The sequence below is a fragment of the Mixophyes fleayi genome, unplaced genomic scaffold (assembly GCF_038048845.1).
Source record: "Mixophyes fleayi isolate aMixFle1 unplaced genomic scaffold, aMixFle1.hap1 Scaffold_99, whole genome shotgun sequence".
NCBI lineage: Eukaryota > Metazoa > Chordata > Amphibia > Anura > Limnodynastidae > Mixophyes > Mixophyes fleayi.
This window is the reverse complement of record NW_027448668.1, coordinates 177,805-202,488: the sequence shown is the minus strand read 5'-3', so window position 1 is coordinate 202,488 and position 24,684 is coordinate 177,805. Positions and strand designations below refer to the sequence as shown.

The 24,684-nt window shown below is 43.3% G+C and overlaps 1 protein-coding gene across 2 annotated transcripts in view; it reads right to left on the bottom strand.

Annotated features, from left to right (window-relative positions):
• Positions 1-21,750, bottom strand: part of RAD51 (RAD51 recombinase) — a 43,780-nt gene extending 22,030 nt beyond the window's left edge. The window contains exons 1-5 of one of the 2 annotated variants that reach the window (XM_075194644.1): positions 21,592-21,750; positions 21,118-21,213; positions 19,990-20,127; positions 11,417-11,534; positions 11,181-11,272 (exon numbers count right to left, since the gene is read on the bottom strand). In XM_075194644.1, coding sequence (XP_075050745.1) covers positions 11,181-11,272; positions 11,417-11,534; positions 19,990-20,127; positions 21,118-21,192 — 423 coding nt within the window. In that variant the 5' untranslated portion in view covers positions 21,193-21,213; positions 21,592-21,750. The remainder of the gene's footprint in view (positions 1-11,180; positions 11,273-11,416; positions 11,535-19,989; positions 20,128-21,117; positions 21,214-21,591) is intronic. The other variant, XM_075194643.1, reaches the window with a different exon arrangement.
• Positions 21,751-24,684: the final 2,934 nt, after the last annotated feature.

Here is a 24,684-nt window from a genome sequence, read left to right as displayed (position 1 = left end):
ATGATGTACAAACTGATGAGGGTGAGGAGTTGGCTGAGGATGATAACATCTTGCCACAGTAGAGTTCATTAACAGCACTGTTACCTTAAGTCCATCGTTACCTTGTTTTGTGGGGGCCCAAACAAACCAAGCACTTCAGCCACAAGGAGTGGCACTTTTGTGGCTGAAGTTTTTGGTTTGCTAAAGTGTGCATGTCCTTTTTAAGATCCAACATAAGGGTGGGAGGGTCCAAGGACAATTCCATCTTGCACCATTTTTCCTTTCAGCTACCGCTGTGTGCCAATGTTACCTACATGTGCTATATACGGTTGTGTGCTGTGCAAAATTAAAAGATACCCATTGATTATGCAGATGACTCAGCACAACATTTTGACATCTGGTCTTGTCTACTGTAAAAGAATTAACCAGAATTCATTTCATGACACCTCTGCTGTAACTCTACCTGATCCTACTATCAACATCCAAAGAATGGTGGAGGATTTTAAAGTTTTTTGTACGGTATAAGGACAACAGTTTTATTAACAAAAGAACAACATTGCTTGCAGAAGCAATGTAAGCATGGATGTCTAAATAGACTTGTATATGTATTACCTGCCACTTTGCTGCGGTTTCATCAGTAATGCACAAAATGTTTGTAATCTGCACTTTACGTCAAAGGTACCCAACTATAAATTTATTTTTTTAATTGGGGCCGATACAAATCCCAGTGATGCACTTGCTTTTTAGTGCATTGTCTGGCACCCTGGATTGGTCTGCGTCTGATAAAAGCACGCATCCCAGGGGAGGGGAGAGCACAGCGCTCATCGCCATGTATTAGCTGTAGAATTACCACAGTTATCCAAGAAACAGGTGGAGCAATCAAATGAACCATAACTGTTTTCATGATCCAAGGACAATTCCATCTTGCACCACTTTTCTGACACTGCTGTGTGACAATGTTTCCTAGATGTGCTAGGAACTCTCGTGTGTTTGTGTCATTGCTCTGTCACTTAGCATCCAGCCAGGTTGCTGAAGTCTTTGAAAGTGTATGAAAATATTGTTACCTATGAGGTGGTCAAAATTGACTGCAAATGACTTTAAATTAGGGTTATTAAGGTTAATAATGTAAGGGGGGGGGGGGATTGGGATCCAAAACCAAACACCCAGTGGCGGTTAGGCCAAAACCAATACATGAAGTTAATCCAGGTCCAAAACCAGAACACAGGGGGTCAGTGAACATCTCTAATTTAAATACAAACATTACTATCCATTTGCTAGGTCTCTGTCTGCAAAGAACACAGATGTGTGGTTAAAAAGGCATGCTCAAAACAAAGGTATATCTAAGTTCAATCCCCATCATAAGAGCTAATTTTTTTGCCATGTAGCAAATTAGTTAGGAAAACAAGAAATAAAAACAAAAAAACCAAAACACAAATAAAACCCACCATACTTGTCTACTCTCTCAGAATGTCTGGGAGACTCAAATTTCAGGTTGCTCTCTCGGCAGAGCAGACCATCCTGCTGGACAAGGCAAATCATGGCACCATGACCTTCACTTGCCACTTTAGAGGAGAGATGTAAAGCTGATATGGGCAAAGGTGCATAAAACCAAGCTACATGGTGTGTGAAGCTATATCAAGTATAAAGAAAACAGGATTTTTATCCTTTTTCCTTGAAGCCAGTGGTTCCATTGACACTGGATCATGTCGAATGTGCGCCAATTTAGGACTTCGGCACCTTAAAATATTCCCTGTTTTCATGCCCTTCCCTCTTGTAAATCTCCATCCTGCAGGGTACTCAGTAACTTTTCTAACAAAGATCCGCAGGACAGAGCAAATAAACATCAAAACCAAAAACTCCTCTTGCATCACGAGAGGAGCAAAAAGCACAATTTAACTTTAGTAACATAAGAGAACTAGAGCAGAAATAGCTTGGCACTCAGTGCTCCAAAATGGATTCAGACAAAAGGATTTAACGCAAATATAAAAATTCTGGTTTCCTTTTCCACCCGGTTAGTGAACACCCTAAAAGTGGCCCTTCCGGTGTGTCGCTTACAGAATTGTGGTGTGCAGCAACTCCAAACAAAATGGAGGTCTTTCTATAAAATTTTCCAAAGTCAATGGTTTTTTTTGCATCAAGTACACACTGAGGACCAAGTGGTTTCCCAACAAGTACTCAGCCCAGGCTCTGCACTCACCACTCACAAAGTGCTTACTGATCTGAAAGACTGTGCAGTCACATTGGAAGGAACAGGTTTTTCCACTCCTGGTATGAACACGGCCGATATTGCTGTGCCATTTTGCTGTGCTAAGCTTATGATCTTGCTAGGTTTCCTTAATGGCAAGAGAGCCTCCCTCCTTGTTTTGGAATGCCCTGCCGTTGCCAGACTTGAGCCTTATGGGTTATCCCCACATTAGTGTTAAACGCTCTATTTATGGGGCGTTTTGTACTCTTAAACTGCAGAACATTGAGTAGAAACTTAGCCTCCACAGGCACTGGGGATCCACTTATCCTGCTAAAGTAGAAGGACTCCCATGACCAGCCCAACCAGGTGGACAGATAGGGGCTTGGTCATCGTTTTCTCATTTGACAGAGCGTATTTACCGATATGCAGTCCTCCATGACCTTTTCCGCCGCCTCCAGCAAAAATGGACTAAAATTGGAGAGCTTTGCATCTTGCTAGATCAGCTGGCAAGAAGGTGCACAGCCTGTCCGTTGACTAATGAGCTTATCCAGCTCCAAAACAGCAGCAACCCCAGAGTCCACATCCCAAACCTTAAGCCTGAGGTATTGGTGAGCCAAGACCACACAATGAGATTTTGGACCCAATTAAAAGTCACATCCCCAGATATTCAGACACCTTCCAAATGTGTTTGATCAGGGTAGCCAACTCAGACGGCAAGATTTCAAAGAATTGCTGTGACCACTTTGCAACAGACATGTTTACCCAAGCAGGGATGCTAATAAGGGCCTCAGATTCACCAGCCACAACATACATAGATTAGAGAATGGCAAGGATAAAATATTTGAGAACAGACTTGACTGCGGCTTTAGGGATCATTATAGTTGTCACCCTAGATAATCTTGCTACAGGAGCATCAACTTTAGCTGGAGTTTCCCCATTTAGCCGTATTCTTTTCACCGCCCTCCCAAAATCATCCACCTCATATCATGTTGCAGTCTTTATCTAAACTATGAATCCTCAATTAGAGACTCCCCTGCTGCCTCACCCTCCCTCTTGTGAGGAGCCCTCAGACTCAGATCCTCCCCAGGAACATGCCATGACTAAACTATGGCGTTTTCCACGTAACTGGAGGAGCACCCACAGTAGTGGGGAGGAAGAGACCATTACAAGACTTATACCAATTTGGCTAGACATTGTGCCTAAACTGGATTGTTTATTGGAATACCCAAAGAACCTGATTATCCCAGACCAACCATGCTCATATTTATGGGGTCGCTCACTGAATTTTCAAAGAAGTCGATGGAGGGACGGTTCCCTTCTGCTGTAACAAACTGACTCCGCAGCGGCGCGAGTTCAGAAATAGACTGCCAGGGTCTTAGCCCAGGTTGCTTCAGCCAGATCAATAAGGGAAGTGAAAGTCTGCTGTTAACTTCACAAACTGTGCATAAAGAATCAGTGCCTTAGCATGACAATGTAAACAAGTTACTGATGCAAAATATCAGTCTTTGACCTTGCATCTGCAGTGCTTCTCTCCTCTTTGACTATCATGTCTGTAAAGGGGAGTATTTCAGAGTACACAATCAGAATTCAGAAAGTGAACATTGCCACACTAGCCTCTATCTTTTTGAGAATTCGCGAAAGCATTGCCACTGGTGGAAACTGATAAATCAGGAGGCAATCCCATGGGACAGACCGCGTCAACAGTAACTTTCTGCGGGTCTCTTGTCCTGTAGCAAAATATCGGAACCTTGCTGTTCAACTAAAATGCCACCAGTTTCAGGGATGCAGAAACTGCCTGCTGAGGTAATCGGCCTCCTAGTTTCCACCTCTGGGATTAAAACGACTGATAACACTGGAACATTTTGTTCTACCCAATCAGAGCCGTAACGAGGCCGATGCCGCCGCGGGCGCAGTCGCCACCCGCACCTGCCTCTGTGTGAGGAGTGAAAAAAGAAAAAGAAAAAAAAAAAAAAAAATTAAACAGACCTCAGATTCAGACTGCCGGCGCATCCCAGATGGCGGCCGGCACCCTGCTCCACTCCCTTCTGAACTCAGAGAAGCAGAGAGGAGCCAGGCAGCGACGGCTGGTCAGGAATAAAGACAAAAAAGGTAAGCTTCAAAACAGGGGAAAGGGGATGTGTGCTGCTATTATGGAGGGAGGGGAGGGGAGCAATGTGTGCTGCATCTTGCTATTATGGAGGGGGGATGCTGCTATGCTTTATGAGGGAAGAGGGGGTATGCTGCCATAATGTGCGAGGGAAGGGGGTGGGGGGGGATGTATTAATATAATGTGATATGAGGGTAGGGAGGTTGGGTGTCTTAGTACATGGGTGGGAGGTAGGCTATTAATTTAATGGTGAAGTTTAGGTGAGGGCTAATTTTTTAATGGGTACTATTTTATTTGTGGGGTGCTGATGGGTCAATTTAATTTATTGATGGGTCAATTTAATTTATTGATGGGTCAATTTAATTTATTGATGGGTCAATTTAATTTATTGATGGGTCAATTTAATTTATTGATGGGTCAATTTAATTTATTGATGGGTCAATTTAATTTATTGATGGGGCTTTTTAATTTAATGGTGGGGCTTTTTAATTTAATGGTGGGGTCAATTAATTTCAGGTGAGGTATTTATCTGTATTGCAGTCACAGGAATGCTCCCTGTATGGTATGGCGGTCACTAGGAGGCTCCCTGTATGGTATGGCGGTCACTAGGAGGCTCTTTATGTTGTATATATATATATATATAATTTTGTGTGATGTGATAACGGGGCACAATGTGATAAAGATGGCTCCATGGCACGGTGTGATAAAGGAGAAACTGTGATGGAGGGCACAGTGGGCTGAAGGGGCAGTGTGATACAGATGGTACCGTTACATTTAGGTTTTAATTTGTTTCAGTGAGTTTTATTTCAATAACCAATTCATTTTTTATACAGCTAGTATGTGATGGCTGCATTTAAAATACTTTGATTCTATGGAGGCTTATTACATAAAGATCCTTACAAAGCCAGACCGAGAAGAATGGGGAGAGGGGGTTTCAGTGCGGTTTAGAACTTGCAAAGCGCTAGCCACGCCCCCACAGTAGGTTGACCACGCCCACTTAGATGGGGGGGGAGCCGGTTCCCTGTCTCGCCCAGGGCACTAAAATGGCTAGTTACGGCACTGTTACCAATGATCCACCTGAATTTCCTTCATTGTAAGGGGAACTCTGTAGCGTTGTCTGACTGAACCCTTACAGGTTTTCCTGCAACAGAAATTGCTCCTGAACTAGTGTTTAGTACTACCCTTCATTTTCGGCCATTGATCGAAAGTTTGGCCTCTGCCAGGAACCACAGACCCTGAAACTGGCAAACAAGACTCTCCAAACCCCGAAGGCCGGCACCCGTCATAACAGTTGTCCCAATCCATATAGCAAATGGAAAGCTCCTGTTTAGGTCATCATCCCTCAACCAAAATACCAGCATGTTCTTCGAGACAGATTAGTTGTCTGGTAGTGTGACCATTTTGTCCCATTTCAAGATGAGCTGGATCTAGAACAGCCTTTGCAAACTGCAAGGCTTCGAAAGTAAAGACCATATTTCCAAGGACTTTTATACAGAAAAAACAACATTATTGTACTTACCGTAAAATGTCTCAACACAGTTGGGGGACAATGCTCCCCATGGGAACGTTCCAAAGCTGCCCCTATGGGTGAGAACACAGCCTGGAGCCACACGCAAAAAAAATTTGCCCAAAACGTGCTCCTTTGGAAGCAACGACATTTAGTGAACGGATGACCATGTAGCTGCCCGACCACTATTAAACCAGGGCCCGTCGCCAAGGAAGCACCAACAGACCTAGTGGAGTGGGCCGTGAAGCCTTCAGGAACTGGCGATCCCTGAGAAACCTAGGCTTGCCTAATAGCAGCTGCAATCTCCATCCGGCTATAGTCTGTTTCATGGCTGGCCAGACATGTCTTTTCGAGCATCACACAGTATCAGTAGACAGTCTGTTTTGCGAACCGAAGGGGAGCGGTCCGCAGATCCTTAAGGCTCTGACCACATCCAACGGGACTGTTGGACGAGAGATCTCGTGGCAACGCCAACATGACTATATCCTGGTTAATATGAAATTTTGGCACAATTTTTGGCTGAAAAGGCAGAGTCCGCAGAACAGCCCTGTCATCATGGAAGCTCAAGACGAAAGGAAACAGGAAAGAGCTGCCAACTCTGAAACACTTCTAACCGAGGAAATTGTCAACAAAAAGGACACTTGCCAAGTGAGAAGTGTGACTGGATCACATAAATAACTTATGGTATCAATTTAAGGGAAATAGCGCAGGACGCTTATTTATATCACTTGCCAATGCACCTATTTTTAATATTGTATATATTTTGAGATCGGAAATAACCATTTCCTAGACCAGGGTAGAAACTCGTTTTTCCTGTTTAATCTTGCTATAGGATGTCTATTTCTGATGTATATCAGATACAATGAGCCTATGTTTACAAAGCCTTTTGTGTATTGTGATGTGGGAAACTGGCTTGTTTTTGGGGTTTTTTGTTCTGTGTGAATATGTATTCCGAACAGTCTGAAGAAAGGCCCCATGCAAATTAGATCTTTTGATGTGTGAAGGTCCAACATTGAAGGCAGGGACTTTTAATTAAGACTGGCTGCTAGATTCTCTGCATCTGAAAACCAGATGCAGGACATTACAGTGTTTATAGAATTTCACATATAAAAGTGTTTATAGTTAGCTTTCCACTGCATTCAAATCCATGTTTGTGTAAATAGAGTACATTCTGATGCTAAAAATAGCCTGGTGTCTGAACTGTACAAAAGGCACTAGCTTGTATTTGAAACTTGTTCGTCTGAATTCAACATCTGACCTGATCACTGGTACCTCTAACCATTGAGAGCAAATAAACATCTTGCTTCAAGACTTGCTTGAAAACATCTTCAATATTGCTGTATTCCTGTGACCTGCAGATTAGACCCAAAAGCTAATCCGTTCTCCGGCTGTCTGAGGTTTGGACCCAAGCTTTCCAGTACCACCGCTCTGCCCGCTACCCATGCAGCCCCGGTCAGTGCGATAGGCCAGGGGAGGATCCATCCACAGCTTCTCTGATACATAATAAGAGGTCAGGAGTAGCAACCAGGGTACACCGGCAACAAGATACGCAAGCAGCATCAGTTACCAAGAAGAAACCCGGTTCTGGATGTCGCTATAGGAGTCCAGTGGTGGCAGCTCGTGTAAGCCATTCCTACTGCGGCAAGAGGGCGCTTTTGAGATAACTTAAGAAAACGGTGGCAAAATAAGCCCAGCCGGTTCCCAGAAACAACAGACAGGGTGGCATAGGCGGTCCATCCTGTCACAAGAAGTTTGAAAGAAACAGATTCCAGCGGTTCAAACAGTGGTTTCTGTGAGGTAGTCAGAACCAAGTTTAGGTCCCACGGAGATGCCGGAGGAACGAAGGACAGCTGCAGGACCCCCTGGAGAAAAGTTTGTATTTCTGCTAACAGAGCCAGATGCCTCTGAAAGTAAATGGACACCTGTACCTTAAGGGATGCTAGTCGGAAGGAAAGTGGAAACTTTTCTGCTCGCACCTATGTACGCTTTCCAGACACTATGGTAATTTGTGGAAGAAATCCTTTTTCTGGCATTGAATGACTGAGAGGTTATTTCTTCTGAGAATTAAAGTCTCAACCTCCAGGCCGTCAAAGCCAACCGTGCTAGGTCCTAATGGGAGAACGAACCCTGGCTGAACAGATCTTCTCCGAGAGGCAGTTTCCAAGGTGCGTCCGTTGTCATGGCGAGAAGATTCGCATACCATGGTCTCCATGGCCAATCGGGTGCCAGAAGAATGACCGCGACTCCATTGTGTCTGATCATCTTCGATACCCTGGGTAACATCAGTATTGGGAGAAAAATGTAAATTAATCGGAACCTCCAAGGAACAGTCATGGTATCCACTACATACACTTGAGGGTCCTGGGATCTGGCCCAATATCTGGTGACCTTGCAATTCAACCAAGATGCCATCATGTCCACCTCCAGTAGACCTCACCTGTGCACGATCTGGTCAAACACCTCTGGAGAGACCACTCTCCCGAGTGAATGGCCTTCACTGGAATGAACTCCCTCGTTCCATCCGCCTCTCTCCTACTCTGTGCTCCTTCAAACGTGCGCTGAAAACCCACCTCTTCCTCAAAGCATACCAACCATCCACATAACCCCGCCACTCGCTCTCAACTCGCTCTCCCCCTTGCCTAATCTGGCTCCCCCTGTGCCTGTTCTGTTTTCCCTCCTTTAGGATGCAAGCTCACTTGAGCAGGGCCCTCTTCCCTCATGTCTCCCTACCTGTTCTTCTGCTCCGTCTTTTGCATCAGCCAGCCCGTAGTGTCTGAAGTATTGGTATTTTTGTTTAGTACTGTTTCACCCTGTATAGTCGACTGTTTTGTACTGTGTACGGCGCCGCGGAAACCTTGTGGCATAATAATAATAATAATAATAATAATAATAGACTCAGGTGATCGGCTTCCCAGTTGTCCGCCCCTGGTATGAAGACAGCTGAAACAGCTGCTCCGACCACACCATGATCTTAGCGACCTCCTTCATAGCCCAGGAAGTTCTGGCACCCCGATGATGCCACCGCCCTGGCATTGTTTGAATCTGAGTAGATCTGTTCCTCAATCTATCAGGTCTGTGCTTGAACAAACGCCTTGAAGACCGCTGGTAACTACTAGGGGACATTTTTTGGGCAACTTTCCCGTTTCCTCTGTGGTCCAGAGGCCTTGCAAGCCGAGATCCAAAGCCCCCCCCCCTTCCCCCCCGAGGCTGGCAACCGTGCTTACAATGGTCCAATTCCATACTGAGAAGTCTGCCTCTGATGAGTATCCCTCTCCATGTCCAACACAACAGTGACAGGCAGGCTGCTGACAGTTAGAACTGGGCTTCCAGCTGGGGATTTGACCTGTTCCATCTGGAAAGGGTCTCGAGTTGGAAAATATGACACCAGACTAGCACTGGCAGCCTTGGGCTTAGAATTTGTCCCTTTACGATATGGTAAAAGTGCAGAATTGAGAAAAATAATTAAAATACAAAACACACTGTATAGACAGCGTAACAGTATTTTATACACTGATTTACATTTTCTCTCTACACAAAGTGTATTACATGAGATTGTGTGTGGGTGTGAGGTAGTACCCGCTATACAAAATGAAGTACTATACCTAAACAGGTAACCTATATAACTGTCATAAAATACACAAACAATGATAAACAATATTCAGTCAGCATGAGAGGATGACAAGCACACATGCAGAAGGTTTCCCCCCAGGACAATAGTTACAGGCACCACAAAGGCTGGTGAGCAGTGAGAAAAGCCGTTGCTCTGAGAAAAAAGCCCAGGAAGGTATGTCTCCTCCCACAAGAAGCACCTCCTTCAGATTATAAAATGGCCCCTGAAAAATATTTAATACTGGTAGGAGCTGTGCCCAAACAGATCCCTCTGCCAGTAAAACTGCCCCTCAATAAAATACCTGGCCTTCATCTCGGTCTGTCCTCAGCAGGCTTGATGTACACAGGTGTGGGCAGAGCTCACCGGCAGCTCCGTCCCAGCACTGTTATGAATGGCGCAGTCGGCATGCTGTCCTAGTACAGCACCAAGTCCCTGGTCATTATTTGAGTGACCGGGTGACCTTTCTGCCAGGATCCCCATGTTCAGCCTAATCGGAGGGGAAACGCAGCTTAAAGCAGTATGTGTGCTCTCCCTCCCTGCTGCGGTGTTCACCCTGTGAGCACCGATATCATTTAAAAGTTAATAAAAAACACCCTGGAAGAAATACTACCTACTGTCTGTTATCCAACAGTATACCCAGAAATACCAGCAGCATGGTAGAGACCAGACTGGATTTCTGGTAATTGAAAATCCAATCATTGCACTCCACTATCTCTGACTGAAGCAAAGTTAGGGATTCTGCCTTAATAAAAAGATTGTAGTGGTGAGGGATAACAACCCCCCCTTCCCCTGGACTTTGCGAAGGTCATTGCCATACTTCGGAACACCCAAGAAGCTGCCGCCAGGCCAAAGGCCATAACTAGAAAAAGAGGTAAACCGCAAATCTGATGAGACATCAGTGACCCTCCCAAATTGGAACATGCCAGTAAACGTTCTTAACATCCATAGACACTATGAGCTCATCCCATTCCACGCCACTCCATTACATTGTGAGCATGTTCACCCAAAGTATTGAGGGGTTTTAAAGGTTCAATATGGGAGAGGGGAAACATTTGACTATTGAATCAAAGTAAGTTTGCATAAAACCCTGTCCACCTCTGATCTGCTGGCACTGTGGTGAGCAAAAAAAATGAACAGCTTCCCGCAGAGCTTGGTATTTTACCCAGCGCACAGGAAAACTGGTAGGAAATGGTGGAGGGTGAGATCTGGGTAGGACCTTGAGAAGGTAGATTATGCATCAGCAATCCATAAAGCCCCTCAGGAATCTGAAATTGAACTTAATCATTGATCCCATTAGAGAAGCAGACAGGCCCCTACTACAGCCATAATCAAAAACAGATTTTCTGAGGGCTTCTTAGTGGATCAGGCTGGTTTACCTCTATACTGTCCTCCACAAAGATCAGAGGACTGCCTTCTTGAAAGTCAGTTTGGCAATGAGAGACTACCAAAGTTGAAATTCTAGCCCTATATTGAACAGCATCCAGGACAATGTTCCCTAGATACTCTTGATACCTCACATAGGTCTTCAAACATTACCAATTCAGACCTATGGCTCCCTGACTGCAAACTTTAACCTTCCAAGAATTGCTCCAACCACCCTTCCACAGCCTTACCGACACAGACCTTAGAGAAGCCCCAACCACTACTTAGAGACTGAAGAATGATCTCAGCGTTCGTCATAGGAGAAAAAATACAATGTTTACCGATCTAGCAATAAAATTCCACAAGGCTACACAAGTCCTTCAGACACATAACAAAACACTTTAAAATTCCCATCAGTTTAAATTTTTACCTGACAAGTCACTGCCAGAGTGTGACACAACTGAGTCTTCCCTGTGCGAAACTCTCCAAACATCTCTGTAATTGACCCTGTTTCAATACCGCCTGTGGATGAAAGAAAAATAAAGTTTGTAAAACAAAATAGAAATTCACAACTAATGAGGGCAATGCAGGTTTGTCCAAACTCCATAAATATGTCTTAAATACTATACACTAGATAGGTTTGCCTTAAAATGAAAGTCTATGCACCTTGCAGTAACTTGTCCAGTTCTTTTGATCCGGTTGAAATCTGTATGATTTCAGAGCGCCTCTGGTGGAATTCTGTTGCTGTAGTAAATCCCATAGGAACAAGTTTAGCAGCTTCTGCCTTGGAGAACATAAAAGCACATTTATTCAACCATTATTAGTCAACTTTAAAATTATTGGAGGCGACGTAACTCACACAGCTAAGCAATACATTCCATATCTGCAGCAGTTTTATGTCAAGGTAACCCCACTTGATAATGGCAATACTGTTCTATATTCAGACAAACTAGACAAGAAGTAAAGAGATTATCTGCACAGAAACTACTGTCTACTGTGCAGCATTTTGCACACTGCACGTGTCACAGTTCTAATCAACTATATTTTATTTGTACCTTCCAAAACCCAACAATAAGCATTTATATCTTTGATAATATCTGACAAACGTGTTGTATGGATTTTTCTTATGGAGGTACTCTGAGAAGAACATTCAATGTTTATAAATACCCAAGTTAATCAATTATCCTGCAACACAAACTTTTAGTACAATTAGTAATGTTAATAACCATTATTATGAAACAATATACTACATTTCAGTCTTTATCAGAACTCCACCCAAAACTAAAACCACTTTTGGATGTAGTACGTTAACAAAAAAAAAAATTGTGCTTCTCATAGTTGTACCGTACTCTGAATTTGCTGGGGTCCTTTATACCTGTAATGGTCCAACACTGCACTTTTCCACTCACCAGTCTGTTCCTGGCAAACAAGTAGGTATTGATGCCAGAGCACCATGAGTTTTCCAGTTGCTTAAGACTAACCAAGCAGTTAGAAAAGTGTGGAGTGGGACCATTAGTCATCACAGACACAGTGAATTGGGTGAATGGCATGGCCAAGGTAAGTGCAGATTATTTTTTTATATTCACTCCACCCAAAGCTAGATTCTCTCCCCTCACCCACATAGTAATTTTATTAAACAAGAGGTAAGGAACAGGATATTGAAGGGGAGCAACAGAACACATAGGTTGAGAATACAAATTATATCCCAATATCTATAATTGATATTCTAGATCATAACCAGAATAAGAAAGGTTCTAAGTTATTAAGTATTGAAAAGATGAAACTTAAGGGAAACTGAAGGACAGGATACATGGAGCTGTTAATATAAGGATGAGCAGGAAAGAGGGAAGGAAGAGAATAAGAGATTAAGTTCCAGGCTGAATACGTACTAGTAGTTTCAGACTGGGTGGGGATCTTCATGGCTCAAAGCATTCAGTACAAGTATACTATACAAACAAGACTGAATAAGGCTGGTCATGAATTAGGCTTGTGATGTGTTCTAATTTTGCCAATTATTGATAAGAACAGGAATTGTAGGGGGTGGGCCAGGCTTCTCCCAATCCAGGGCGCCCAGGCATCTCACTGCCACAAGCATAGGCTCAGATTCTGTATCTGTTTTGGGATTTCCGGTGCTAGCCGTGGAAGATGTTTGGAGGGAGTTACGTCTGGATTAGCTGTTACTAGAGCCTTAGGGGTATATTTACTAAACTGCGGGTTTGAAAAAAGTGGAGAGGTTGCCTATAGCAACCTCAAGAATACGTGAGACAGTTAACCCGTAGCACATTCCATAGACTATTGTGTGCTTATGTTGTAGGATTAACCCATATTCAGAGTGCTATAAAAACTTGTAACTGAGAAACTGAGAATATTTCTTGCATACAGAACTTTGGTCTGTGTCTATTCTCTACAGCGGAACGAAGCAATTCTAGATATACTTGACATCACAGGGTGAACTGAATCTACTTTGAGACCAATATATAGATCTTACACTGGTTATCATTTATTTAGTACATTCTACAAAATGACAGCTAGAATCTCTTTGCTATAGGCAACATCTCCACCTTTTCAAACCCACAGTTTAGTAAATATAACCCTTAATCTCTTGCCGAAGGATCTCAATCTTGGGACAGCTCCATCATATGTGGGAAAAAGTACCTCAAGCAAGTTGCATATATTGCTTTTCTTTCAGTGGTACTTGGTCCAGATTAAAATAGTTAAGAATTTTCCCTTGATCTATATGCAGATTGCGCGACCGCCTCCCTAATGCTAGAGCACTCTTCAGGTTCTAGAGTCTCTCCCATATCTTCTTCCCAACAAACCTTGTGAGACTAACAGGAATGTCATATTGGAGCAGCATGGAGTAAAGAGAGGAGATAAGGCCTCTAGATGAAGATCTACGTATACAAACTGTCTGTAGAGGGGAGTGTTGATAAGGGAATCGTGGTTTCATCTTGCCATTATAAAGAGGACCTATAGATATTGGTAAAAACAGCCAGGAGAAAGGCTAAGGGGATTGCATAACTCAGAACTCTGGGAATATGCCCCCAAGGAACTATATTAGAGAGAAACTTATGTTTAGGAAAGTCCATGAATGCTCTGGGATTGAGACCCGAAAGAAAGGTCAGATTATGCCACAAAGGTACCCATTTCTCAAGACAGTCTACAAGTTGAAATGTTTACCTGCAAAAAAGGCGGGGGCAATTTCAATGATTGGGGGGGTCCTTGGAGTCTATACAGAGTACTGGGCACATGCCCTGACTGCCATCTCTACGTAGAGATCAGTGCTTCATATGGGCAAGAAACGATCTAAGTTCGGTGAAAAATCAGCCAAGGTTGGTATAATGGGATTTTTATACTTATGTAAAATCCGTTTCTCTTAATCCATTGGGGGACACCGGGACCTTGGGGTATAGAGTAGGGACAGACGAACACTGGCTTTAACTTTAGTTAAACAAAGCTCTGGCTCCACCCCCTCTATACCCCACCTCCTGCTAGAGGCCAGTCTATGTTTAACCAAGCCCGCAGAAAGGTAGATAGAGAAACCAAAGAAAGAGAAAAAGGAAAAAAAAAATAAACTTAAACACATCATTGTCTTAACAACATGTCAAACAGAAGGAGAAACCAGAGCGTTATGGGTGGGCGCCCGGTGTCCCCCAATGGATTAAGAGAAACGGATTTTACGCAAGTATAAAAATACCATTTTCTCTGACATCCTTGGGGGACACCGGGACCTTGGGGACTTCCCAAAGCTGACTCACTGGAGGGAACGCTCAGAAGAAACAGCCCGAAGCACCTTTCTCCCAAAACTTGCATCCCTAGAGGCAAACACATTATATCTGTAAAACTTTGTGAAAGTGTGTACAGAAGACCACATGACCGCTTTACACAATTGTTCACTGGAGGCACCATGGCGGGCCGCCCAGGAAGCACTTACAGATCTTGTAGAATGCGCCCGTAGATTATCTGGGACAGGGTCCCCAGCCCCATTGTAAGCCTGACGGATAACAGCCGTAATCCACCTAGCAATGGTCACTTTAGAAGCTGGCCAGCCTCTTGTGAGCATCATAAATGAAAAGATCCTCATTTTTTTCGTAATTTCTGAGATGTTTTAACATAAATTCGCAAGGCACGAACATAAAGATAACGAATAGACTCATCGTTATCAGAAGATGAGGGATGAGGAATCAGGTAAAGCCGGAATAACAATATCCTGATTCAAATGAAACTTAGATACAACTTTAGGAAGGAAAAAGAGGGCTTAGTTCGAAGAACTGCCCTATCCTCATGAAAAACTAGCAGAGGAGGCTTGCAAGACAAAGCAGCAAGCTCTGAAACTCTGCGTGCCATGGAAATGGCCAAAAGGAACACCGTTTTCAACGTTAAAAATTTGAAATTCACTGTATTCAAGGGATCAAACGGTGGATGCTGTAAAGCCCTCAACACCAAATTCAAATCCCATGGCAGAACTGGAGGAATATAAGGAGGTTGAACATGGAGAACACTTTGAATGAAAGTTTGCACATCAGGTATGACAGCAAGTTTTCTTTGAAAGAAGATCGAAAGAGCCGACACCTGACCCTTAAGAGAACGAAGACGCAAACCTGCATACAAGCCATCCCTGCAAGAACCTCAGTAACCTGGCCAGACGAAAAGACGATGTAGGATATCCCTTCTTTTCGCACCAACCAATACATGTCCTCCAGGCACGATGATATATTTTGGCTGAAGCCGGTTTTCAAGCACGGAGCATGGTCTGCACCACCCGATCCGAAAAACCCTTAGCTCTTAGGATCCTGGCCTCAACAGCCACGCCGTTAAAGCCAAACGTTGCAAACTTTGATGACAAAAGCAGGTTAGCAGGTCTGGGCACATTGGCAACCGCCACGACCGACCTCTTGCCATGAAGAGTACATCGGTGTACCAGGCCCTGCTCGGCCAATCCGGCGCCACTAGAAGCACTGGAACACCCTCTCTACCTTTTTCAGTGCTCGTGAAAGCATGGCTATCGGAGGAAAAAGGTACACTAAGCGGTACCTCCAAGGAACGGACAGTGTCTACCACGACTGCCCCAGGATCTCTTGCACGGGAACAGTAGCGGGAAACCCTGCGATTCAACAGAGATGCCATCATGTAGACATCCGGTTGACCCCATTTCACCACTAACTGTTGAAACGCCTCCGGATGGAGAGCCCATTCACCTGGATGCAAAGTCTGCCTGCTTAGGAAGTCTGCTTATCAATTATCTATTCCGGGAATAAAAATGGCCACGAGTGCCGAAACGTGAGCTTTTTTTTTTAGAATTATCCTGTGAGTCTCCCTCATGGCCAAGGGACTCCTGGTGCCGCCCTGATGGTTGAGATATGCCACTGCTGTGACATTGTCCGATTGAATCTTTACTGGCTTTCCCTGCAGCAAGTGTTGTGCACTTAGAGCATGAAACACTGCGCGCAGTTCGAAGACATTTATTGGAAGTTTAGATTCCTTCCAGTCCAAAGCCCCTGAAACCGAGCCTGAAGACAGACAGCCCCCCCAACCCCGAAGACTGGCATCTGTTGTCAGAATCCAATTCCAAATTGAGAACAAGCGTCCCCTGGTGAGATTCTGCCTGTGTAGCCACTATATCAGCGACTGACGCGTCTGCGTACAGGCGAAAAACATGACTCGCCAGATACAGATGGGATTTGTTCCATTGCGACAGGAGTTCAAATTGAAACGGTTGTGCATGGGACTGAGCAAACTGGATCGCTTCGAATGACGATACCATCTTGCCCAGAAGTCTCATTGCAAAATGAATGGAAGGCCTGCTTGCCACCAACAGGGATTTCACCATCCTCTGTAAGGCTAGGATCATGCCCTGAGGAAAGAACACCCATCTCAGACGGGTATCGAATGAGAGACCAAGAAACACCATCCGCTGGGATGGCATCAACTTGGATTTTTTTCAAGTTGATATTCCAACCATGCGACTCCAGGGTCTGGATTACTACCTGAATATGCAACAGAAGCTTCTCTGAAGAATCTGCCTTTAAAAGTAGATCGTCCAGGTAAGGGATGATTGTAATTCCCTTGGCCCTTAGCAGAGCAGCCATAACCGCCATGATCTTGGTGAAAATACGTGGAGCTGTGGCGAGACCGAACGGGAGAGCCTGAAATCGGAAGTGCACTGACCAAACTGCAAACCTCAACAGGGACCGATGACCCTTCCAAATAGGCACATGAAGAAATGCATCCTTGATGTCTAGAGCCACCATAAATTCTCCCTGTTCCATGCCGAGAATGACCGAGCGTAAAGACTCCATCTTGAAGCTGCGCACTCTGACCTGTGTATTCAAATACTTTAGATTGAGAATCGGTCTGAAGGAGCAGTCTGGTTTTGTCACAAGAAAAAGATTGGAATAAAACCCCAAACCTCTGAGAATGAGGAGCCGGAATAATCACTCCGGACAAAAGGAGGGATTGAATCGCTTCTATTAAAGCCAATAGTTTCCTCGGACAAGACGGAAGCCCTGTGGCGAAGAACGCATCTGGGAGCAAGACCGAGCAGATCGATCTTGTAACCCTGGTTCACCACTCCCCGAATCCAGACATCGGTAGTGGACTGACACCACCGATCCCTGAACCGCAGTAAACGGGCTCCTACCACCGACGACAGCGGAGGAGCAAAAAAAAAAAAAAAGAACCCGTCATGCAGACTGTTTGTCTGCAGGCTTAGCAGCTTGACATCGCCCAGACCAGGCCTGATGTCCCCGCTGCAAACCACCTCTAGGGGCGGATGACTGGCCTGTAGAAGATTGGCCTGAGGAATATTAACCCCGAAACCTTCTTGAGGACTGAAAGGACTGGAATTTGGATAATCTTTGTTTAGGAGCATTAACTGGGATAAAAATGCCCTTTCCACCTGTAGCTTGACTGATAATGGAGTCAAGCTGAGGTCCAAAAAAAGACCCCCAGAAAACGGTATGGTCTCAAGAACCTTTTCAGACTCCCCATCAGCCTTCCAGGACTTAAGGCAGAGAATACGACAAGCTGAAACTGCAGAGGCAGAAATACGTGCACCAATCAGTCCCGCGTATGTAGCTGCCTCTCGTAAATAATCTATCGCCCTGTGATTTTGCTCCACTAATGGAAGCAGTTCAGAGGAAGGCCTGTCTGCCAACAAACCCTGAAAACGGTGTTTTGACCAGCGTTCTACGGCTTTGTTAACCCACACAGATGCCAAAGCAGGCCGGAAAGATGCACATGCTGCCATGAAAATGAACTTAAGGACGGCCTTAACCTAATGGTCTGTACCATCCTTAAGAGTGGCTATGTTAGGAAAAGGAATAGTAGTTACCTTGGCTAACCTTGTAACTGCAGCATCCACACGTGGAAGCATCAACCATTTAGCAAAATCTTCAGGAGGAAAAGGATAAACCGACTGCAGTCACCAAAATACTTGGAACTTGCTATCTGGGGAAGTCCAATTTTATTTTTATTTATTTTTTTCTTCCCCGTGCAAAAAGAGGAGCTTGTGCAACATGAGGAACCTCTTACTTAGGAAAGTAAAGTACCTGACACACAGCTTGTATTAATTCCTCCACACTCTAGCGAACCGAATGAATCTCATCCACACCCAAAGGAGCATCCATGTTAGAATTCACCGCTAAATTACCTTCATTCTGGGAACTAGTCAAATCTGGCTTATTTTCCTGAAGTTGTGGCGCCATCCTCCTATGCTTATGTGAGGAAGACGGGGCCACAGATTGTAACATCCTCTCTAAGAGGAAGAAACCTAAACCATACCCTGTACTGAGGATGCAATTCCCTGTACCCAAGCAGGCTGTACAGACTCCGCCAGAGAGAAACAGTCAAACCTTGACTTAAACTAGAACCCATGTCAGTTGCTACAGTGCAAGCAGAATCAGAAGATAGAGCGACCACAGCCTGTGACTGCACCAACTGAGCAAGTTCAGCCACTGTATTGGAGAGAGACCAACCCAGGCATGTGTTGCCATATGTAAAGCAGCAGCTGCTGTATTACACAGTATGCTCTTTGAAAGTCGCAAGCCTGCGCGCCTGACTGACCTGATGGTAGCTTTACGTGACAGACATCCCAGGTGAAACTCAACATTGATGTAACACCAGCTTTACCATGCATGGTTTTTCCCCTTCTGACAAGTTAACAGATGGGACAAAACACAAACAAAACTGTAACAAACAGTGTAACAAAACACAATTTAAATAACTAGCAGCCCAAAAAATGAACAGAAAGTGAGCCTGCAATATAGCCAATAAAAGCCCCATAGAGTAAAAATAAACTTTTAAAAATAACAATCCCGTAACCTTTCTATCAGGACTCAGGACAGAAAAGGGAAGCTATAAAATAGCTATTTATTCTGGTGTCTGCACACATAATAGTGAGAGACTACCATGGAGGAAGAGTAATAGATTCCCCCAGGGCCCAGCACTGAATTGGTAACATTCAACAATCCAGTGCCTAGCAGAGCTCGCCATCTTAGTGACCCGAGCCTGACCCTGTCTCCTGAGCTAAAAATGGAATTTATTTTTTTTCCCCATAGAATGACTGCTCCTAGTAAGAAGCAGCCTGCTCAGGTACAAACTGCGTTTTTCTTATCTCTCTCAGCATTGTGCTGGGAGAGGGTTCACTTACCTTCTGCTACCCCTCCTCACGCAGTGTCTGCAGTCTGACTGTTAGATCAGGAGGACGGACACAGCCTGCGTCGACTGTGCCCGGCTCCAAGGAGGGTATGAAAACGTTGGGAGAGGGAGGCTGGCAACAGAGGCACCTCTCACAGCACCTCCTATCCCCCCTTCCATACAGTGCTTGCCGCACGCTGCATAATGCAGATCCCTGCCATAAAATAATAAAAGTAACAGAAGAGGGCTGCTGAGCAGCCCAGACACAGCCTTTTCGCTGGGCACTTAAACTAGACTGGCCTCTAGCAGGAGGTGGGTGGAGCCAGAGCTTTGTTTAACTAAAGTTAAAGCCAGTGTTCGCCTGTCCCTACTCCATACCCCAAGGTCCCGGTGTCCCCCAAGGATGTCAGAGAAAGATTATTTTTCAGCGACCAAAACCTAAAAAAAACAGTTACATGTTTAAGCAAAACACGTTTTATACCAGTTGTGTTTTGATACATATAATGACATCAAATATAGTTTAGATCAATCCTTGTAGAAATAGTGAAAACAATATTTATTTTTAAAAAAACAAAACAAAAAAAACAGCCACTCTGACTTACCAGAATTTTATCAGCTTTGGCCTCACTAATCCCTTTTATATTGAGGAGTTCCTTCTTTGGGGTATAAGCAACTGCCTCTACTGTATGAAATCCAGCCTCCTCCAGCTTCTTTACATCATTTGCATTAATTCCACATTGCTATATATCGGAAACAAAGCGTTACACAAAAGGTATACAAAACCAATTTAGTAAAATTAGTATTACCTACAACACCACAAATAAAACATGACATTTGACCATGAAATACTAGCAAGCAACACACATTAGTGTTTTCACGTGGTTAATATTTTGATCAGAGTATATGGTCAATTAGCATGTAAGGTTTTATTACATAAATTTTGTCAGGACAAATAGAGCTCTCTTTGGAAAAAGTGGGGAGGGTATATGCACTCAAAAGATTTGTAAACAGAATATGTAAGAGGACTTCTAAAAATGACCTTAAATGTTTTCTGTTCTGTCAACATCTTGAAATATATTTTTAAAGCCAAAACAGAGATCAATATTGTTTCTTCAGCACTGCATGCCCTGCAAATAGGACATTGCTGCCAACTGCAGCAAATTTCTAATGACAGGTGGCACTGAAAGGCATAGCAACTGTAAATAGATTTTAAGCTCTGTCAAGGTATAGAGATGTGCAAGTGGTTGCATGTAACTTAACAGTATAATAATCCAGTAATACCCATAAACTGAGGCAAAGAGGATCTTCAACATACATTAGATACCAAGGTTCCAGCAAAATAAAATTATATATATATATATATACATACACATACACACACTGTGTTGCCATACATGTACATTGTTCTAAACAGATACTTTGGTTGTAACCAGGAAGCGCTACACATGGTTCCTGAATATTCACAAGAACCAAGGACTTCCACTGGTCATGACAGGAGACAGTTTTCAGAGTTTCACGAGTGAAACAATAAAGTTCAGTTTACTGCATTCCAAGGAAACACACACATGGAAAAAATGTTTAGCTTTAATTCTGCTTCAAAGTAAAAGTTCTCCAGTTTCGCACTGCCATGAGAACTATGTTTTCGCATGAAGTTGAAAACACATCTTTCTATATGCCAAATTGGTGTGAAAGGGGTTTTAAGATATTTAACCTTCAGTTGTTTATTTTACCTCAAGCCGGGATATTGCTTGCGGCCCAAAAGCTTCTTCTTCTGTGGATGCTTCATATTGCGCTTGCATAGCCATTTTACTCCAACACCAAGAAACCTGAAAAACAGAAATTAGGAAAACTATAACCAACCCAGTTTCTTCCAACAGGTCATACTAAATAAAAGCCACCTTTAATTGTCAGGGTTCAGAATTAAAGAAAGGTATTAAACACCCACAAAGAATTTAATTGGCTGCTTCTTGACACGATATATGACCACCAACATACAAATGAATAGTAACGTTTGCTTTACGAACAAAACAGGATGCTAATAAAGTTATATTAGATAGGACTTTGAAGACAAAAATGTACTTGTAGCAGCCCAGAGAACGTATTTGGCCTTTATATATATGCTACATGGATCTTGTACAATAATGTCTTCTGCCAGAGACAACGTAAACAAGTCGTGTAACTCGTCCTTCCCAGCTGAAACTTACCCTACTTGTGTCTATTACTTGGCGTCAACCTCCCGCACTCATCATATATTTGAAAGATATTCCGGTGAAGACGAGACAGACCAGAATATCCCGGATCTGAAACCACCTCTGCTGAAGAGCGGACAGATCAACGTCACAACCTGTGTGTACGAATATCCCGCCAAGCTCTGCGTCTTATGTCACACGTCTCCCGACGTTCCTGCTCCCATAGAGAAGCGCTGGGTCCAAGCGCTATAATGCTCTGTCGTATTTCTTTATCGCTAAATAACACTACCAGTTAGATATAGATGGTATATTACATTTATGTTATTAACAGTTGAAATAAGACAATTTACACATGTTCCTGTAACATGAAATTAAGAATTTTATTCTGTTGAAGCCATAGAACTACAAGGATTATAACCCTGCTTGTCAAGTTAATGCGTTATTTCCTTTCTGTATGGTTGCGACTAAATCCCCTTAACCGCAGGTACCCGGTAAATACACTGCATGGGAAATAGCACACTCTGGGCTAGATTTACTAAGCTGCGGGTTTGAAAAAGTGGGGATATTGCCTATAGCAACCAATCAGATTCTAGCTGTCATTTTGTATATGGTACTAAATAAATGAAAGCTAGAATCTGATTGGTTGCTATAGGCAACATCCCCACTTTTTCAAACCCGCAGCTTAGTAAATCTAGCCCTCAGTGTGAGCCAGCTAAATCCCCTTCACCGAAGGTACCTTTTGGCCCCCTGCTGGCCAGGTCATGAATTTGAAGGGGATTTAGCCAGCTCAGTGTGAGCCAGCTAAATCCCCTTCACCGAAGGTACCTTTTGGCCCCCTGCTGGCCAGGTCATGAATTTGAAGGGGATTTAGCCTGCTCAGTGTGAGCCAGCTAAATCCCCTTCACTGAAGGTACCTTTGGCCCCCTGCTGGCCAGGTCATGAATTTGAATGGGATTTAGCCAGCTCATAGTGATGTGTCTAAATCCCCTTCAGTGTAGGTACCTTGTACAATGACTGTATGGGAAATAGGATTTAGCCAGCTCTTAGCCACACTTGTACTGTCTTATATTACTGACGTTGTTTTTGGTTGTTATCAGTACTAACTAACATGAAAATGGATAGTATAATATGTGCATTTTGTCTTGAATTTTTTTCCAAATCACCTGAAAAAATAATATTTATGTAGCCATTTTTTTTTTATTAATAAAATGTACATATTGTGACAACATTTTAAGTTAATTTCTCTTGTGGTTACTCATTAATGATTCATATGGATGTGTAGAGATCTAAAAACAAGTTCATTTTAGAGTAAGAAATAGAAAAACTGAAGATACGGGGTCATAAATTGGAAGTAACAGCAAGAAATGCAAACTGAAAGGTCAACTCAAAGTAAAGGATAATGTGTAGATATTAGCCCATGAGAAAAGTTATTTACAATTATTATTTTATGCTAGAACCTTAATGCACATCAGCTTGCATTAAACATATATAAAGAGCCCCCTCTCTCTCTCTATTCACATAACTTGTTTTCACTAGCTGACAATTATAGTTGCCAGCTCATTTGTTTGGTGTTACTTAGTATTCTCTGTCTGGTGTATATAGATTTGCTTACAGGAGTTGACTATTATACTTGTATGCTTTGTAGTGGATGCTTTAGGTTATGTTTTAATCATACTTGCCCACTCTCCCGGATTGTCCGGGAGACTCCCTAATTCTGCATAGATCTCCCAGGTTGGTTTACCCCGCATCCTGCCACTTCCTAGTGAAGTGGGCAGGATGGGGTCCTCTATGACGGGAGTCACAGAAAACCGCGCAATGTAGGCTTTGCCACCTGGGTCATATTGACGCGGTTGCATAAATGTATCATTGGGGGCAGTATCAAAATGACACGATTCCCTGCCTCCCCTCCCTCCTCACACTTAACCATCCCTCCAAGATATGTTCAGATTTTAGTGTTAACATTTTAAGTTAAAAAGTACTTGGATATACCCAGGGTGTATATTTTGCTCAAGGGGTACATTATTAACCACGATGTGTCTGGTGACTCCCCCAGTCATTGGCTCCTGGCCATGTACTAGGATACCACATCCCTATCCTTAATCCTACTGGAACCATACTGAAGAAAGGCACTGGGAGTAGGTATAGCAATTATCATAACAAGAGCGCAGAATGGTGAACAATGTAACTAAGGCAGACAAGAGGAGGAATGATTCTGAGGATGCCCTATCACAGTAAAATCTTATATATAAAAATCATTGATCTGCTTGTCTGCCTAGTTATGCATTCAGACACCCCTGTACCGATTGGGATAAACCAAACGCGAGATGGTCCAGGTTTTATGGAGGTTACGGTCCCAGTAGAATCTCCCGTTGCTGTACGCTGGGCAGAACTTTGACCTGACGAACCTGTTCCGGTCCTTCCACTAGATGGAATTCAATGACATTTAATATAAAACAAAAACCGAGACTGGGCAGCCACCTAATGGGTGTGTTGGAAGACCCGCTAAGCTTCTAATTATTTTGAAATGGTTGACAGTTACATCCAACTCATTGATAACTTTATAACTTGAAGATTTAAACCCAGGCAACGCCGGGTACTTCAGCAAGTAATTAATAAAACAGGATCTTTATTCTTAATATTATTTGCATAATTATCTTTCTTTCAATGCCACAGATTTTGTCTCTCAGCACTTATTGTGGAGGACACAACTTGCACTGAAAATTAGAGTGCACCATATTTGTGCACGGCAAATTTAGATTCACACACACCTAACTTAAAATTACCTGCAGTGAAAAAAGATGTAGTTAGTGGCACACTGTACAACTAAGCGCCGGTGGGATTATGATGGATCAATTGAAAATCGCATTACAAGTTACTACTTGTTGATATAGCTGCAAAACTAAGTTTATTATGCAGGGACCTTTCTTATAATCAGATGTGGTGTAATAGACATGTGCTAGATGCATTTTTTTATCCAAAAATTGGGACATTTTGAACTCAGAACAACTGTGAATATACAATGATTGTCAGGCTAAAAGGAAATGTAGGCATTCAATAAAAAATCCTAATAGTGGAGATGTTGGCAATCAGATTCTAGCTGTCATTTTG